The sequence below is a fragment of the Anguilla rostrata genome, chromosome 12, assembly GCF_018555375.3.
Source record: "Anguilla rostrata isolate EN2019 chromosome 12, ASM1855537v3, whole genome shotgun sequence".
Lineage (NCBI taxonomy): Eukaryota > Metazoa > Chordata > Actinopteri > Anguilliformes > Anguillidae > Anguilla > Anguilla rostrata.
This window is the reverse complement of record NC_057944.1, coordinates 13,550,291-13,564,984: the sequence shown is the minus strand read 5'-3', so window position 1 is coordinate 13,564,984 and position 14,694 is coordinate 13,550,291. Positions and strand designations below refer to the sequence as shown.

At 41.7% G+C, this 14,694-nt stretch overlaps 2 protein-coding genes across 3 annotated transcripts; both read right to left on the bottom strand.

Annotated features, from left to right (window-relative positions):
• Window positions 1–89: 89 nt before the first annotated feature.
• pih1d2 (PIH1 domain containing 2) lies at window positions 90–4,300 on the bottom strand. Of its 2 annotated transcripts, none has more exons than XM_064301621.1 (6): window positions 4,192–4,300; window positions 3,736–3,923; window positions 3,184–3,307; window positions 2,452–2,700; window positions 1,992–2,266; window positions 90–1,471 (listed from the first exon to the last, which is right to left on the bottom strand). In XM_064301621.1, the coding sequence occupies exons 2-6, from the start codon at window positions 3,916–3,918 to the stop codon at window positions 1,337–1,339; spliced, it is 966 nt and encodes a 321-aa protein (XP_064157691.1). In that variant the 5' UTR covers window positions 3,919–3,923; window positions 4,192–4,300; the 3' UTR covers window positions 90–1,336. The 2 variants fall into 2 exon arrangements, with proteins under 2 accessions (XP_064157691.1, XP_064157692.1); XM_064301622.1 differs by having other exon boundaries at window positions 3,736–3,911; window positions 4,192–4,249.
• A 339-nt stretch (window positions 4,301–4,639) lies between these two features.
• On the bottom strand, window positions 4,640–14,519 carry tmprss5 (transmembrane serine protease 5). Its single transcript, XM_064302457.1, has 13 exons — window positions 13,812–14,519; window positions 11,451–11,595; window positions 11,170–11,268; window positions 10,674–10,787; window positions 9,633–9,768; window positions 9,014–9,127; window positions 8,828–8,871; window positions 8,433–8,595; window positions 7,724–7,908; window positions 7,105–7,203; window positions 6,247–6,389; window positions 5,428–5,580; window positions 4,640–5,134 (listed from the first exon to the last, which is right to left on the bottom strand). Exons 1-13 carry the CDS (start codon window positions 14,067–14,069, stop codon window positions 5,126–5,128), a joined length of 1,662 nt encoding a protein of 553 aa, XP_064158527.1. The 5' UTR covers window positions 14,070–14,519; the 3' UTR covers window positions 4,640–5,125.
• Between the last annotated feature and the right edge of the window lie 175 nt (window positions 14,520–14,694).

The window sequence follows — 14,694 nt, the reverse complement described above, 5'->3', positions numbered from 1 at the left end:
TGCTTTTTAGAGTCAATGGGCCTCATTAAGGAAACACGTGAACGATCACATTTGATCGTAAACTGTGTGTAAAAACGTTTCCAAGAACATTTCAGTATTCATCATTTTTATTTGTTTCCTTATGCTAATCACTTGAACAGGATTGGGCATAAAATTTGCAAACTGTCAGTATTCATAATCCCATACACCTGGGATATGCATAATGTGTCTGCACATGTGTCATGAATCCCATACTGGTTTTTTGTACATACATTTTAACAACAAAATCAAGATTAATTTAAGAAATGTTTTGTGAATGAGACCCAATGACTATCCACAGATAAGGAAAATACAAAACCGTCTACTGTTAAATTCAGTTTGATTCAGTTACAAAAAATATATAAGAGAGATGGTAAAGAAATTGGTTGTGATTTGACCACACCTTTAATAATACCTGACACCCCCCCCCCCCCTTTGGGGGTTACTGCAACACAAAAGACTGAAAACACTAAGTAAAATACCACTGAGCAACTCACCAAAATATATTATAATCAAAGAATAAAAAATGTCCCCATCTTTCGAAATAAGTGTTTGGAGAGAAATAATGCTTAAAGATAAACCCTACCGTAAATATAGATCTCTAGGAACTTAGATAAGCTATAATTTCTGTCTACACAATACTGCATCTGTGAAATGGTTTAATTATACTGAATAAAGCTAGGAAAGAAATTGTAAAAAGCCATACATACAATTAGAACATAACCACAAGTGGCAAAATAAATAAAATTCAACACAGGGGTTTAACAATGTAACAAATATTTATATTTCTTACTTTCATATGTAATTAACATATGAAACTATAAACTATGCAAGTTACAAAAAGAGTTCCAATAAAAGTGTGGAAAAATCAGAGTTCAGATGTTTTACTTCTCATACAAATAAGGGCTAATGGATCAAAATTAAACATTTATCCCAGGGATTTGTATGAAGCATATCATTATGAACTTAGTCTGTGGGAGAGTGGGGAATGATCGGTGTTTGGTTCTCATTTTACTGATTACTTTTATTACATTTGTGGAAGATGCAATTTCTTCTCAACTGAGCCAGACAACTGAGGTGATATGTTTTTTCCAAAACTGGAGGCTAAAAATGTAATGCAAACTAGAGATTACAGATGAATAATACTTCAAATGCTCTTGCCATGTTTATGAAAGAATATTTGAAGTGTATATGTAGGGGGTATATGTACAATACTGTTCTCCAGAGCGAGGGGGATTCCTATTTTTGGCCCAAATCTTTGTAAGCAGTCCAAAATGGCATTGTGTTTGCAGAGCGGTATGTGCAGGGCAGGGAATGTCTACAGCACAGGCATGGTGACGGACAGTGTGCGTTTCTTCCTGTTAAAGACTGCGCTGGCCTCCTCCTCTCTTACTGCCTCCGGTAGCTCCAGATGCAGGTGGTACGTGTCCCCAACCTCCAGCAACACATCATCCTCAATGCAGACAAGAAAAGCTCAATATTAATCCTGCGGTGGCATTCAACCAATCACAAAAGGGCATACACTGGATGTAATAGAAAAGCAAAAAGGGCCATATTGACTGCCTGGGAAAATATACTGACCTGAATTTAATGCACTCAAAATGAACCCAACAGCTAATCTGCCATTTAAAAAAAATCCACCATTGCATTGTGTGAAATGGCAATCCTAAATCATTGCTAACCACAATATGTGGTTCACGCAAATCAAATTAAGTGGCCCTGATGAAATCAAACTCAAATCAAATTTTGGTTATGTCTATGGTTGTGTTGTGCACAGCTAGACATCGTAGTTCCTCCTGAGGTAAATTCAAATGACATTCTAAGGGGAAGCACTTCTAAGAAGGCCAGGGGTGCAGGAAAATTTCAAAAGTAATCAATTGTGAATTATTATGAACTGTTCTTGGACCGTAGTTCACATTCTGCTCTGGTTGTGGTCTGGATCAGAGAGATCTGTTTCTGGGACGGCTCTGTACCTGGGATAAACTGAGCTGGCACTCGGACATGGAGCGGACGCCGGGCAGCTCCACGGTCAGCCGGACGGCCTTGGTGGTCCCGTTAGCGTCCGTGGCGGTGCTGAGCTGGTGACTTGGGCGCCGCGGCTGGGCGGACTCCGTGCTGGAGATGACCTGGATGAGAGCCGGCTTCGCTGGGCCAGCCCGGTTCTGTGGGGTCAGCTGGATAGGAGGGCTGTCCTCGCTTTCCCCCTGCTCCCCTCGTAGAGAGGAGATCTGCTGGAGGAGAGAGGAGCCTGTGGAGAGCAACTTAGCAGCTTAGCTCTCCCAGCAAGTCTTCCACATTAGCACCAGCTAAGCCCAGCCCAGCTTAGCCTCAGCTATTTGACATTAGAAAGCTACAGGATGCTACGGCTGCTGGCTACGAGGAGAAGATAGTGGTGTAGGAGGTGACAGGCTTTAGAGCAGTCATGGCGGTCACCTGAAGGGGATTTGGGGGCAGGAGCAGACGGGGTATCCTGGCGTTTAGACGCCAGGCGGAGTCTCAAGCTTTGGCCAGTGCCTTTCAGTCTGCCGCTGAGCAGGGTGTAGTCCTGGGACAGGCGTAGGCCATGCTGCTGCTGGATGAAGCTGAGGGCCAGGAGGTGGAGCTGGTCCCTCTCCTGTGGGCTCTCCTGCACCCCCTGCAGCACGCTGGGGTTAAAGGCAACATCCACCACGCTGTAGGTCTCTAGCAAGAGAGAGTGAGAGCACCAGCTGGGTTAACTCAGCACTGCTCTTAGAGGTCCTTCAGATATACTCACAACAACATGCACTGTAAATAAGAGTTCTCCACAGGGGCTACTCAGTGACGTATGACAGACACAGGGGTGATTTATGGATGCTCTGGCTTGAGAACTGGCTGCTATGAAACATTTTCAGAAGATTCCAGAATACTGATAAGATCACAAACTAGCAAGGGCATAGGAATTACTTGAACTGTCCCCTTAAAGATTATGAAATATAAATAGGTTGCCTGACTTAATGCCTTCCACTTGCTGGTGTATTTATATCATTGCCCAAAGCACTAGCCCAGGATCCATGACATGGTTTGAATAAATAGCAGACAGATTGATCCTGGACCAGCTATGAGACACAGCGATTACCTCAAGTAGGCCAGTCCCACCCAAACATGCAGTCAGCCCCAGTAAAAACGAAACAAGAAGTGCAATACCGCTGTCATCTGACAATGTCTCCAGTCTCCCTCCACCTACAGGAACAGGCTGGGAATGGCCCTTGGGCGCAGGGATTCGTTTCCAGCTGCACAGGTTGATGTAGAGAAGCCCTTCCTTCGGCTCCTGTCACACAAACACAGGTTATCCCCCTCATTAAAGGACACCAGGCAGGGTCCAGGAAAACACCATTGCACTCTGTCTCACACTTAACGGGCGATAAGGCACACTGAGGAGAATGCAGACCTGGAAAACCTCAAATAGTGTGCCATCCCGCTCTAAACCAATCCTTACCTATTTACTACATGACCATACATTCTACTTAGTAATGGGGTTTTAGAGTTATGTATAAAAAGTATACAGTAGTTCACTTTCTGGATTTAAAAATAAATATATTATTTCAAATCTGGCAGGGCATCAAAAACTTTTATTTTAAAAATTATCTGAAATATCCTTCATACAATTGTTTCTCAGAATAATATCCTATTTGGCCTCAATGTGGCATTGCAGTTTTTCAAACTAGTAAAAGCCGCTACGTCGTATTGTAAAGTTACCTGTACAACCGTGCGTATGCAAGCGTATGCTTGAGGTGGGGCGCAGAACTCGGCGCCCTCTTTAAGCTGTCGGTGTATGAATGTACGGTAGCTTTCGGGATCATTATCGGACATCTCATCAAGCATAGACCACAACTGGCTGGCCTGTTGTAGATCAACCGCTTGGCCGTGAACCGCTGACATAATCCCTAAGGAAAAAGAGGCGTTGCTAACTGTTGTACGTTACAATGATAACTTGCTATGCAGCACATTTAGCGAGTTTATCTAGAGCAAGCAAGGTCTAACTTCATATACGCTTGCCCAAGTTAGATAGCTAACTCCAACCTTACAGCAACATACGAGAAATAAACACAGACGATTAGGCATAACACCAAGGGTAAACGTCTAGCTAACATAAACTTTCCATAACATGTACGCGCATGTTATCTTTAACTGTAGTTTACTAACTTAGATTACCTTGCACGTTATCAAAAGCCGCTCCCGTCTGTGTTAGTGCGAGGCTCTTTTGTAACCATGGAAACGAAAAGAGGACCACACGTAGACAGCAACTCCCTCTGCTGGATGAGTTAATTAAACCTCACACAATCCCAGTCTATTTCAGAAAAGAGTGACGCTTATTACATTGCCAGTTCATAGTGGACTGATTTGACAAACTGAATAAGTTTATCATATAAAACGCGAAGAGGTTAGTCAAGTTATAAGGTTAGTCAAGTATGTAAACAGTGCTTAGCCACAATTCTGTTAAGTATAACGTAACTATTAGCTAGTGTAACGCGTGTTAAGATACAGTAGCTATTAAAAAAATGTTTAAATGTTTCTAATATACATGACAAATAACAGCCACGCGGAGTTAAAACATTTATTCATCTTAATTTATTGATATAATAAAAGAAATATACTGTATTTTATAAATATGTTTGAATACAGGTAATAACACACATAAAGGACAAACATTTTTAAATAGGAAAACACAGTGACCTAAACTGTTATTTTTACAGAGTGAATAATCTTTGTATTCATACAATTACAAATTAAAATGAAAAAAAAAAAAAAAAAAAAAAAAAGCAGACATTCATCACTGTTTAAAATCCAGTTAATTTCACCACAACCAGCAATCTCTTTGGTTTTCTTTTAGACAATGAGTAAAAAAAGCAGTGAGTGGGTTCCATGAAAAAAAAACAAAACTCTATGTATGTGTGTGTACAGTATGTTTGTGTTCCTTCGCACATGATAATACAAGTGGCTTAGTGCATTGGTCATAAATACACAAAACACAGCACTGATTGTGCATGTTCTGTATCCCTTGCACATGTGAAATACAACTTTGGACAGCTCCTTCTTTGCAGATCTTCCCTGCTGTCCCATCCTGTCTTCCCTTTTCTTTGTGTCTTCAGTAGTTCTGGCCAAAATAGGAGAACAAATTGTTTTACTTTTTATACTGGAAAACAACGCACAAGATAAAATAGAATTGTTAATCCCAGATATTACTGCTGTTTGGCATTTGGTATTTGCAATGTGTAAGACAGGTTTTTAGTGTGTGGACACATTCATTGTGATAAGCTACAATTATTACCAACTTTTACATTTTGTATTTCTGTCAGCATTATCTAAGCCTTAGAACAATGCATCTCCAACTTAATTTTATTTCCCTGCTTATGCATTCTTAAGCTGGCAATTAAAGAGGAGCATTACCTCAATCATCTCATATATCCAGCCCAGGAACTCTGCCACCTTGGTGTAAACGCCAGGATGGTTGGGCTCGGCACAGCCTGTCCCCCAGCTTACCACGCCAACCAGTCTCCAAACGCTGTCATCCTGGCACACCAGGGGTCCCCCGCTGTCCCCCTGAGGAAGGGCATGCACATCAAAGACCTCTATCTCATTTACCCAAAACAGCTGTCTGCAGGCCCGAGTGCAGGCTTCTTAAACTGAACCATTAACAAAATGGCATTCACAAAATGAGAAGATTTGCAAGCTAGGTTAAACTTTGTATTGGAAAAAGCTGGAGTGCAAAAGCTGCAAATGTATTTAGTCAGAGAAAACAAAAAATGCCACAGGATTTTTTTTATACTGATGGCAGCCTCCCACAGAATGAAACAATTTGTACAAAACTATTTTGGACAGTTAGCTGATTGTGGAAATTTCTCCTACTCTTTACTTTGCGTGCACATTTCTATTCCGTTTGTAAGGATGCATATTTACTGAAAATTAGTATTGGCGTTAGTAACAGTGTGGGAAGGCTGGAGGGCTTTCTTCCGTTCAAATACTAGCTGGAAGATTGCATCTTTATCTTAAAAAGGAAACTACACTGTAATGAGAACTATTGTGTATGGCTGTACAGACACTGACATTTGATTCCGAATTACGTAATGTTATGTCTGCTTAATTCGTATCAGTTACTTTATAGAAACCATAATTATCTACGAGGACATCTCTTACAATAGCCAGTCAAAAGCAAACGAGCCAAAGCCTTGGAGATGGGGGATACTGATGGAGATTTAAAGAGCTGACCTGGCAGGCGTCCACTTTGCCCTCAGTGTAGCCGGCGCACAGCATTCTGGGACTGATCTCTCCGTTATACATGCAGGAGCTGTTGCATTTCTTTGTGCTTATCAACGGGACCGGTGCTTCTTTCAGCGTGTCTGGGATATGGACTGTCAAAGAAAGACGATGCCTATGCATACATTCAGTTCAGCCTATTTGTCACATTCTCAGCCACATAGTAAAATATAGCAAAGCTTCAGGCAGGGAAGTGTAGCGCAGTAAAGCACTCACATGCAGCACAGTGCACAGAACAACAAACCCAAGACAAGTATTTTAAGACTGTTATCACTTTAGAGTCCAGTTTGTATCAATGACCTTCCATGTAAAACTTTTCACCACTGGTAATGATTGCTAAATCTGAAAATGTACACAATTGCTGATATCCTGAAGTTATCAGAAATGTGTACTAATCTATTGGAAAAAACGAAAGCATATGAAAATATGAGTGTCAGCACATTTAATGGAGTTCAAAATGCTTTCTGAATATCATATGCATATTTACTATACAGCAATAAAAAAGAGTGCACAGTGTTTGTGCTTGAAATCAGTAAGACACACTTTGATGTAATCCCTGGTCTTGGAGGGCCATAGAGTTTGCCGGGATTGACAGTTTCCCATCACTCACTTGATCCATCAATGCAGCTGGTTACACAATGAATTCCCCTCACCTTGTTTCTGGGGTCTAAAGTGGTTGCTGATTTTAAGGTGGAAACCAAAACCACAGACTCCATGTCTCTCTAATACCAGTGAATACAGTATCTCACTGACTGTAGACATAACATGAGATTCCCAGCCATGCCAGAGTTGCATGTGGGGTGTTAGTACCCTCGTCAGGTTGAGTGTAACCCCATCCGGAGATCCAGCACTGTGTTCCTCCTGGGAGGTCATAGTCATACTGTGGCAGACAAACTGGCCTGATGGTGTCTGGAATAAATGAAAACATGAAAATATATGTTACTGTATGCATGTGTGAAAGGAGAAAGCTGCCTCGTTCGCCACTGTCATAGTCTATTTGAAGTGTAATGCAAGAGTGTTGCAATTTTAAAAAGGAAAGGCAAGATAAAAATAGCACAATAAGGGCACAGACACGTGATATCAGTGTGTTATGTGCCCTGTGGCCTGGTACCGAATCCTGGCTCTACCAATCTTGGCTCTGCCAATGTGGACTATGGCCACCAGCTACGCAGGGCTGCGCATGATTGGCTGTACTGTTGCCCAAGGACTGGATGTTCGTTTGGCAGGATTGTGCTTGTGTCTTTACGCAAGTCCAAATCCTCAGCATTTAAAATGGGTCAGCTAAATAAGTCTGATCAACCGCCATTGATTTACCAAGTAAACAGCAAAACTAACCAAAAAAAACAAGTATATATTTTCATTATGTCTGAATTTCCATGTCTAGCATAGCAACACTGGGATTGACTAGCATGCTGTGCAGAAATCCCACCTGTAAAATTCAGAGGGGTCCTGAGTTTCATCAAGGCGATGTCATTGTCATGACTCCTGTGGTTGTAGTTTTTGTTGTAGATGATCTTGTCCACCGCGTACCCCGTGTGCTGGGCGAGCTTGGCCGACCCTCGAGTGACCATGCCAGCATACACCATCCAGCTGGACACCTGAGGCAGCCTGTAACTTCAGAGCAAAGGTCAGCCGGAATGCTGCACTGACTGTGTGTCATTTTTAACCTCTTCACTTCACTCTATTATCTTCAGAAAGTTTGTTTGTTATCAACATTTTCTCTCCCTTTTCCTGCTCTTCCACCCTTTCAATTCACAGGAAGTGTGTGTACTACTTCAGTGCCCAAGGCCTAACTGCCATGGCTCAATCCTGTGAGGTCACGGTGATTGACAGGACTCAGCCTGTGGCCTTAGTGAATGCCTTTACTGACTTAGTTACTTGCAAGTTCTAACTTTGTTTATGAAAACCATAAAACACAGACGGATGACCATATTTTGGAGTCCTTAAAGAAACAGTAATATTATACTATCATTAGACATGATCCACACAATATCAGCACCTGAGTATCAATGCTTCATATCATATCGTCTTAATATTGTGTCCTAATATATCATGGAGGCACAATATGGATACACATATCACATCACTGTGGTGTTAAACTGTTGTTCTGCTTGGATACGAATAGTGAGAGCCCTTACTTGTGGACGCAGTGCGCGGCGGTGACAATCCATTGGCTGGTGATGATGGAGCCTCCGCAGGTGTGACGGTTGCTGTAGTACAGGCTCACCTGCCAGGGCCACCTGCCCAAAGTGGCCTCCACGCCCCCGATGATCCTCGCAAGCTTGGCTCGAGTCCCACACTCTCGAGGAGATCAACAGATCCACCAGGCAAAAGTCAAACAGGTGTGTGTGTGTGTGAGTGTGTGTCTGTGTGTTTGTGATTATGCCTGTGTATCCCTGACTGTGCACATGTACACAGATGTACAGAGTACACCTATATCATTTGGATTCGCTTTTTCTTATTCAGTCATTAAAGTTATTTTACATTGTTAATGAGTAATTCTTTCATGAGTCTGTATTTAACTTTAACTCACCAAAGCATTTCAATGCTATAACCTTTCCTGTGAGGCAACTTCCCCTACAACAGATACAATCAAGAAAAACAGAAACAACAAATGCAGCTTTTCTGATTGGGAATGTTCATTCTTTGAATAAGCATGCATGATATGGTAAACTAATGTATAACAATAAAAAAAAGACATTTGGGGAAAAATATTTACCTGAATTGCCATAGGTTTTCAAGACTGTTTTTGTGTTCTGAAGTAATTTGAACAAAGCCATCAGTGTAATTGGGTCCAATATCTGTCAGGTTCACTCCTTTGTGCTTGGTTAGCCTGTGAATACAGGTTTTTATCACATTTGATTAATCTGAAACAACTTTTAAATCCCTATTTCTCATTTCCCCAAATATGTAATATCCATCGTAATACTAACTGTTGCGCCACCAGTTCGGGAGGGTTAACATTAGTGCATGTATACATCTAGCACCTCTTAACCTGGGGAGCTAAGACCTGTCCTACCCCTAGTGGGACAATGCTAACCTATACGAACTACCAGTCATAGTCATGAAAAGATATAGTGAACTCGCAATATCAAAGCAGGCGCAAATATTGCTTCATCCATGCTTCTAGAGAAAAGTAGGGGGTCAGTAAATTTAATATCCCTGAAGGTAGGCTCATACAGCAATGCGTATAAATGGTTGGCTACGCCCACTCAAACAAACAGTTTCCCAAGGTTTTTGCTTCTAAAAGTGCAAACCTAGGAGCCCTTTGAAAAATGGCCGACATGCTTTTCTGTCCCAAAAGTGGCACGCCCTGCTGCCTGTTCTGGTGCACTGACCTGAGGTAGCCAAGTTGGCGACACACCAGCGTGCCCAGCGAAGAGTTCCAGCGCTCGTAGCACACGGGCAGCCACGTCTGCAGCTTCTCCAGCTGGATCTCCAGCAGCGAGTTCTCCGGGCTGATCCTGTAAAACACTGAGCCTGATTGATTGAAAATCCCTCCGTGCGCCCATCCAATCATATCGCAGGATTCAGAAGCATGACTAAACTTTGGAACATCATTATTACTCATATCATTATCACTTTTAAACTTTGAAAGAATATTGACTCACCTAAGTTCAAGGGACGCAGGAACAGCATTGGGAGAAACATGAAGAGCCAACAATATGTCATCAGTGTAATGCACATTCAGAAAAAGAACACATACATGGTGTATACATTGAGGTGTAAGTGTTCAAAACAAAGCACTGCCAGATGATTGGTAGATGAACAGCAGATTAACAGGGAAATTGTGAACAAAACTAGGGTTTGTGGGGGTGGGACACTGAAGTCAATCACCCCACCGGGCTCCACACATCCTTTGATTCTACAGGGAATGCCATGCAATTTTTTGTTGCTCATTCTTTTCTCCAAACTTTAAACCCTGTAGAATTGACTGCTTTAAATGTATCGTGCATTGCAATGGTGCAGATAAAAAGCAAATTACAGAATATTTCACCATTTAGCAGATGCGTTCACCCAAAGCAACTTACACAGATTACATTTTTACACGCAGTCATTTTATAGAGCTGGATATGTTTACTGAAGCAATGCAGGTTAAGTGCCTTGCTTAAGGATACAGCAGTAGAGCCGTAGTGCACCATTCAACTGCATCAGATAAAATCCCACTGGAATTGTGCATACTATTAGCATGAACAGCAATTTATCACAATGGCATTTATCTCTTTCCTGGACCTACTCATCAACTAAAGAGACAGCCACTGATCTTAAATCAACCCACACACTTTACACAGATTTTTTTTTGGGGGAAGGCATAGGATTAAGGGTGTGCCAGCTGATCCTGTATCAGCGATTTGGAGTAGGACGTGAAGGCCACTGACCTTTCCTGGGGTCAGTGACAGAGATGTCCTCAGTCACATTGCAGAAAGAGGTCTCTTTGGTGTCCCCCAGTCCTGCTGGGCTTTGAGTGATGGTAGGCCTCAGCAGCAGTTTTACTGGAAGGACAGACAACAACAATGCTGGTTAAGCTTAAGTTCAGAATGTCTCTCACTGTTTAATATTCAAAAAGGTCAAGTCAGTTTAATTCCCAAATTTGTAGTTTCACTTTAAAGTCATTCTATCCTCCAGATGCCTTCATAAGGTATACACAAACTAAAACTGATTTCATTTCTAATATATGAGCTCATATATTTGGTAAAAAGATGCATAAATATTGTATTTAATTTCAGAAAACGTATTGCATAACATACACATATCGCATTTCATACACAATGGAATGTATATTTGACATACATCAGATAGCCCAATACAAAAACACAGTGAGCAGAATGAAAGGCCAATCACTGTCCAGGATTCAAACACAAATTAATTTCTCACCTATGAACCAAACACCAACAGCCACACCCCCCAGGATTCCAACTGCACACACAGCGGCCAAGACTCTCACCAGCCTGTGGGCTGTCACCTTGGAAGATACTGGAGGAACAAAAAAAAACACTAAGCATCAAAACTGTGTTTTTCATGCACACCCATACAAAGAGAGGTCTGCTCTGTTAGGGAAAACTAGAATTTAATCTGAAAGAATAAGGTCTGACAAAGATTGCTATGTTCTTCCATCAAGCAGTGTGTATGATATGGGGTAATACTAGAGGGCTTGCCTTTACTCTCCGGGTGGATTTCTCTTAGCCAGGCCGGGTTGCCGTGGACACCTGCGGCCCCCTCTGCACCTGTCCCGTCTCTTCCAAAAGGGTGTGGGACAGCTCCAGGGTTTTCAATCACAGACAGCGTGTCCGCTTCAATACTCTACAAGATAAAAGATGGTAGGGACTGCAAGCAACCATAGCTACATTCTCCTCTATTACATTACATTACATTTATTTAGCAGACGCTTTCATCCAAAGTGATGTACAATAAGTGCACACCGAAGGCCATTGAAACAACTACAAAACACAGGTCCGATAAGGTACAATACTCACTTTGTACAGTTATTCATAGCCAAGAACACATTACAGTCCAGTTCACACATTGAACATTACTCCGACCTAAACTATGCTAAGTCAAACTAGGAGGCATTACAAGCTACAACATCAAGACAATGATACAAGGCACAATAAGTGCAGGATGGAGGACAGTCTGGATAGTCTCAAGGATGGTTATTAATTCGTACAATATTTGTTTTAACCCATTTTTTAAATTTCCATAAAATTAAAATTTTCTCACCCGTATAAGGGTGCATTTGTCGCACAGGAAGAGTACACCTCATGTACAGTTTGGACAGCCAAACCTCAGGCAGCTTATTCATCAGATTAATTTCTCTTGCACAATGAAATGAGAATTAACTTGAGAGCAACTCTCCCTCCCTGAGCAATGCCAGGGCCAATTATGCACTGCCAGGCAGGTCAGGCTTTGATACCGTCCACACACTGGAGCCCAGTGTCTTAGCTGGATGAGTAACCCAGCAGACCCGATCCCCAGGTGAAGCTCTGTGTAATAAATAAAAAAGACACACACACACATTTCTGCCTTTCGCAGTGAAATGTGAAGCGTGAGCGCGCCTCAGGTTCTTTTCTGTCTGCCTTCATGCAGTCCCCAGCATATTATCAGCTTACACGAGCCGTTTCTTCAGACGGTTTTAATTAAGGCGCTGGAGAGCCGCGGACAGCCCACTCAGGCGTTCCCAGGTGTAGCGCACAATGTCTCATTCACCGGGAGGCGCTCTTCCCCACACGCGGGGGGTTCAGAGTGAGGTAAAGCCAGGCTCCGCCGCCACCTGTGAGCGCTCAGAGTCTGTGATTCCCCCCGTGTCTCCTGACACCTCCCGAGGACCGGCTCACAGCTGCACAATGGAGCTCACTGTCGCTCGGAGACGGGGGGTGAAAGCACAGACCTTTACATCTGCACCGCTCGCATCTGTCTCGCGGCCGAAAGCCATCAGTAAATCCGTCTTCAAATTAACGCAGGTGTAAAAGTTCATTGCCTCGAAGGAATCACAGCTCCTTCGTGAAATCAGTGTGTAAGTCCATAGGCTTCTACTGTAACATCTACAAATGTATAAATTCTACTGTGGAATTAACAACAAATTTGTATTCTGTCAAGTTGCTGGGAAGTGAAAGCCCGAACGGTTTCCATTTTCGTTAAAATTTAACATGAAACATGTATAAATTCACAAGGGAACTCATCTGTTCGTATATATTTTGAAAAGTAGGAAATAAATTTGTAAGGACTGACCTCTCGAAAAAGAAACTAATATGACATGTGCATACTTTTGTTATGCTATGTCTCAGTTCTACATCTCAGGGGTTACAAAGATATAATTGTTCCATGCTTTATATTTATCCATCAAAACTGAATTAAATGTGAAAATCTCAATTGTTGCTCTGTTCGCTTTCTTTTCTAAAGCAAAGATGATTATTCTTAAGCCAAAGTATAAGAATCTTTTTTATATAACGGGAAATCTTGAGCTGCTATAAATGGTAACTCATTTTTACTTTTTATGTTTTTTTTGCAATCATTAAACAAAAGTGTGTATTAATGTGATATATGAATATACTTTGAGTTGTACACATACAAACCATACATCTTTTTCCCCTTATGATTATCATACCAAAACCAATATTGCTTGCAGTAAAAAAACGAAATAAAAACTCTAAAATAAGTGCAATAAGGCATACTTATCTGAACAATTACAATATCATAAAAATTCAATAAAATTAGTCTTTTACATGCGAGTGCATCACTCTTTAAAGTGGAAGCCTTTTTACTGCAAGATTGTTAAAACGTTATAGATTAATAAAGTACAGAACACCTATAGCCTATTGTCGTAGTAAGTAAACTACCCAAAATCCCAGATTGATTAAATTAGAACAGCAAATGTGCCAAAATGCGTAAAACTAATCTTTCTTTCCAGCACGATCATAGGCTCTAACCGCAGATTTATCAAACTCAATATCCGATGAAACGGAGTACCTTACCCTACAACAGTGCCAGGGAGAGTGTGGCGGCAGCCCGCGGTGCCTTACCATGTTTTCCTCCGGCGTCCGTGTCCAGGAAAGCGCGGCGGTGATCTGTGAAACGCCGCGCGGGGGAGAGAGAGATGCGCCGAGCGCCCAGCTGTGCGATACTTTGCCATTTAGCAGAATGCAATGCGGGATTTTCGTTTGACAAAGAGACAATGAGGTCAGCAGTGGCGCTAAAAGAATGAACCTGTTGTTTTGCCAAGGGGGGTCATGGGGCCTAGCCAGAGGCTGGTTGAACCAGTTCTTTGTGGGGGCAAACATCTCCAAAGATACCCCTCCGAGTACCGATTGGGTACCGGTTGCTTAGTTACGCTCCTACCTGTGCCAGCAGAAGGGTCCACTTTGTTTCAGAAGTGGAGCAGCTGACAATTCGCAGAGTCCAAGCAAAGGTCATTATTACGGATTGTTGAAAAGTCTCACATCACTCAATCCAAGTAATTACAAATCAAAAGGTATGTTGCTGCTAATCTGAGGACTGAAAGAACTAAATAAACATTTTTCTGATCAAGCGCTGACAGGCGTGCTCAGCATGCTCTTCTTCCTTAGTAACAAAAAATGGAATTAATTATTTTTTATGACATTTGTTTTCTTATCTGTAAAATTGGTGAGACTGCTGAAATACTGATGATTATTATATAATGTCCAGAAAAAGACAAAATATTATTTTAGCTCTTTTAGTCGCTACGCAGCTTTTACTGAACTTCTTCACTGAAGAGTTTTTTGCACCAATGGAATAATATGATTGAATGTGGTGAATTTTAAGTGAACTGGTTATTCTTTTCAGTGCCTGAATAATTCTGTAAGCAGTTGTCTGTGCTGTTGCAGTATAGGCCACTTTATTGTAGATTTTTTTTTTCCAGATCTATTTTCTCATCTGGTTAAATAA